Below are 2,852 nucleotides of genomic sequence, written 5' to 3' on the forward strand. Positions count from 1 at the left end.
GGGAAAGAGCGATCTCCACCATCAACGTCAGCCTGTCACATATTTTGGCTTGTTAGGCATTTTACACATTTTGGTTGGTACAAGTTTATAATACACACACTCTCACTCTCTCTCTTATTTTTATCTATATAACACTCAAATTCACACGTGATTTTCTCTTTTATATTGATGAGGCCATAGAGAGCATGTGTGCTTGAAATATTTGTAGGGTACGGTCAATATTGCCTTTTTCTTATGGCTTTCCATATACGTAATATTAAATAATAGTGACTCTTTCACTTCATGTATTTTTTTTGTTTTCTTTATTATGATCCATGGTTTTGATTCATGCATCTCTAGATTCTCTACCGTACCACGAGATATATGATATCTATCCTTGCTGCAGCTCAAAATGCTTTGATGACTCATTTTCTCATATAAAATTTCCTTATTAATTTTCGTTTTAATATTAGACCATGATGATTATATATATAAGCTTTAAAATCCATATGACTATATATGTATGGCTACAATAACTATTAACTTAAATTTTGTCACTATTAAATTTTGTCACTAATTTGTAACAGTTTATAGATATTATTTGTTATTAATTTTTTTGTAACAAAAAAATGTAACTATATGATACAAATTTACTAGTGTGGACATCAAAACTGTAACTCATTTCAGCTGTATTTATGTAATTATGTATTTTACAACTTCTTTGTTATTTAGGAAAATTTTCCTACGTAGTCTGTTTGATATCTATATTCAAAACGGATAAATTTCAAATACCAAAAGAAGATGAAGATATTGGAATTGATTGATTTTAAGATGGCGTGGGGCTTTTGTCTCATTATCAGATTTTGTACTATTAATGGATTTCGATATAAAGTAACTCAAAGATCTTATATACCCAAACAAAAGTAATCCAAAGACGTAACTCTTACTTGGCACTCTTTTTACGTGATAAAGAGTGCCAAGTGTATCTTGATTGAGGATCACACAAGACACAATATCCAGTTGGATCCCTACAAATTGTTCGTATGTGAATCTCAGAGGTGAAGTAACAGCACTTGTATACAGAACCAGCTAACGCTCCAGAGAAAAAAAACAGAGTCCTTAGACTTATTTACAACAAGACTCAAGAAGAAAGCTAACACTTGAAAAAGATTCTATAAAGAACCATCACTGATCCAAATATCAACATAACCCTAACTATTGTTATCGTTGGAATCATCTTTTTTGTCCATATCAGGAAGCATTGGCCAGTTGTTGCTCATGTACAAAAATTTCTGGTAATCTTTGAGCTGAAAGTTTCCATCAAGATGTGTATGAGTGTGTTCCCTGCGCTGTCTCTCCTCTTCTTGACGCAATGTGCTCCCTAGATACGGTCCAACCGGAGGATACGTTGGGATTACGTTCATGTGTTGAGGCATCATCAAGTTAGTTTGTGTGGGAGGTAGTGCATATGCTTGACTCCCAAGTACCCCCCTTGTGTTTTGCACTGCTTCACTCTCGTATTGGGTCATCGGATTACTCTGCCGTGAACCGTTGTAATGACTTTGCCTGTTATAATGCCCGTTGCTGAACTGAGAAGACACAGGTGGTGGGATAGCTTGCGTCTTAAACAACTCATTTCCAGTGTAAACCCAACTATTGGCTTGACCATATGAGTTTTGACTTCCATTGTTAGCCCAGTACCGAGGTGCCATGTTAGAGTTTCCTTCTCCAACTCCCACGCGACCAATTCCTATAAAAGTTATAGGTTTTTATGTTCTTTCTTTTAATCCTGACTCAGACAATAAAATGATTTGCGTAAGGTACAAGGTACTTTACCTTGAGAAGGGTGATGTATAAGGTCACTGTTGACATTAAAGTGACGTGTCTGGCTTAGGACGTAGCTAGATGAGTTGGTGTTATTGTTGCTTCCATAGTCAATGTCGAATAAAACAGCTTCTCGTACCGGGAAATGGACGTCATAGAGTCTGCCCCAGAAGCTATCGGACAAAAGCTTCTCCAAGTTCTTTTGCAGAACTCCGGCATCAAAATGAAGTGTATGTATCCTGTCATATATAAATGTAACACTATGAATCACTTTCAACGTTACGAAAACCAAAATAAAATGATGATTCGATGAAGTAGGAAACCTAAACCAAGAAGCAGCCTGATCAACAGTGAAATCTTGATCCATTTGTTTCCATTGTGTGTGTTTTCCTGCCTGTGGATTAGTCTCTTTGAAGAATTTTGGACGTTTCTTCAACTGCACATAAACAAAACATCTCAAAGATCATTACTCACACTCATAAATTGTAGCAGCATATATAATATAAGTATGATTAGTACCTCGATTTTGAGGATTCCAGTTTTATCACGTGAATTAATACTCTCTTCAAAAGAAGCAACATCATCCCATTGGATCTCGATCTTACTCTTGAGCCTCGGTGTCTTAGTCTTTGGATCTCCAGCGTCGAGAATCTCCCATATAAGTTTCTTCTTTGCAAAATAGAGTTTCGCCACAATATCGTCAGGGTTTGTTGCACGGTATTCCCACTGGCCAATTATGATCATGGAGATTGGGAAATTCATAGCTTTGAGTCTCTCTGCAGGAACCTTCGGAGGAAGCATTGATGTCTTTGAGCTCTCTGATTGTTGAGGAGAACATGGGTTGTTTCTGTTGAGGTAATTCTGAATCAAGTTGATAAGTTCCGGAGTTTTCGTCAGAGGCAAGTTTAGACGTGGACCCTGAAAAATTAGGTTTATACAACAAAGTAAGAGAGATAACAATCAGAGAGATCCTAAGTTGAAGAAGATGACGAAGAAAGAAACGTTTTCTTTTATGTGAACGAATCTTAAATTAGATCTATAACCAAATA

At 36.3% G+C, this 2,852-nt stretch overlaps 1 protein-coding gene across 1 annotated transcript in view; it reads right to left on the reverse strand.

Annotated features, from left to right (window-relative positions):
• Positions 1,191 to 2,852, reverse strand: part of LOC104744730 — a 2,405-nt gene continuing 743 nt past the window's right edge. The window contains exons 3-6 of the mRNA XM_019236608.1: positions 2,323 to 2,721; positions 2,133 to 2,239; positions 1,816 to 2,042; positions 1,191 to 1,729 (exon numbers count right to left, since the gene is read on the reverse strand). Of these exons, the coding sequence (XP_019092153.1) occupies positions 1,191 to 1,729; positions 1,816 to 2,042; positions 2,133 to 2,239; positions 2,323 to 2,721 (1,272 nt within the window). The remainder of the gene's footprint in view (positions 1,730 to 1,815; positions 2,043 to 2,132; positions 2,240 to 2,322; positions 2,722 to 2,852) is intronic.

The sequence above is a fragment of the Camelina sativa genome, chromosome 15 (genome assembly GCF_000633955.1).
Source record: "Camelina sativa cultivar DH55 chromosome 15, Cs, whole genome shotgun sequence".
Taxonomy (NCBI): Eukaryota; Viridiplantae; Streptophyta; class Magnoliopsida; order Brassicales; family Brassicaceae; genus Camelina; species Camelina sativa.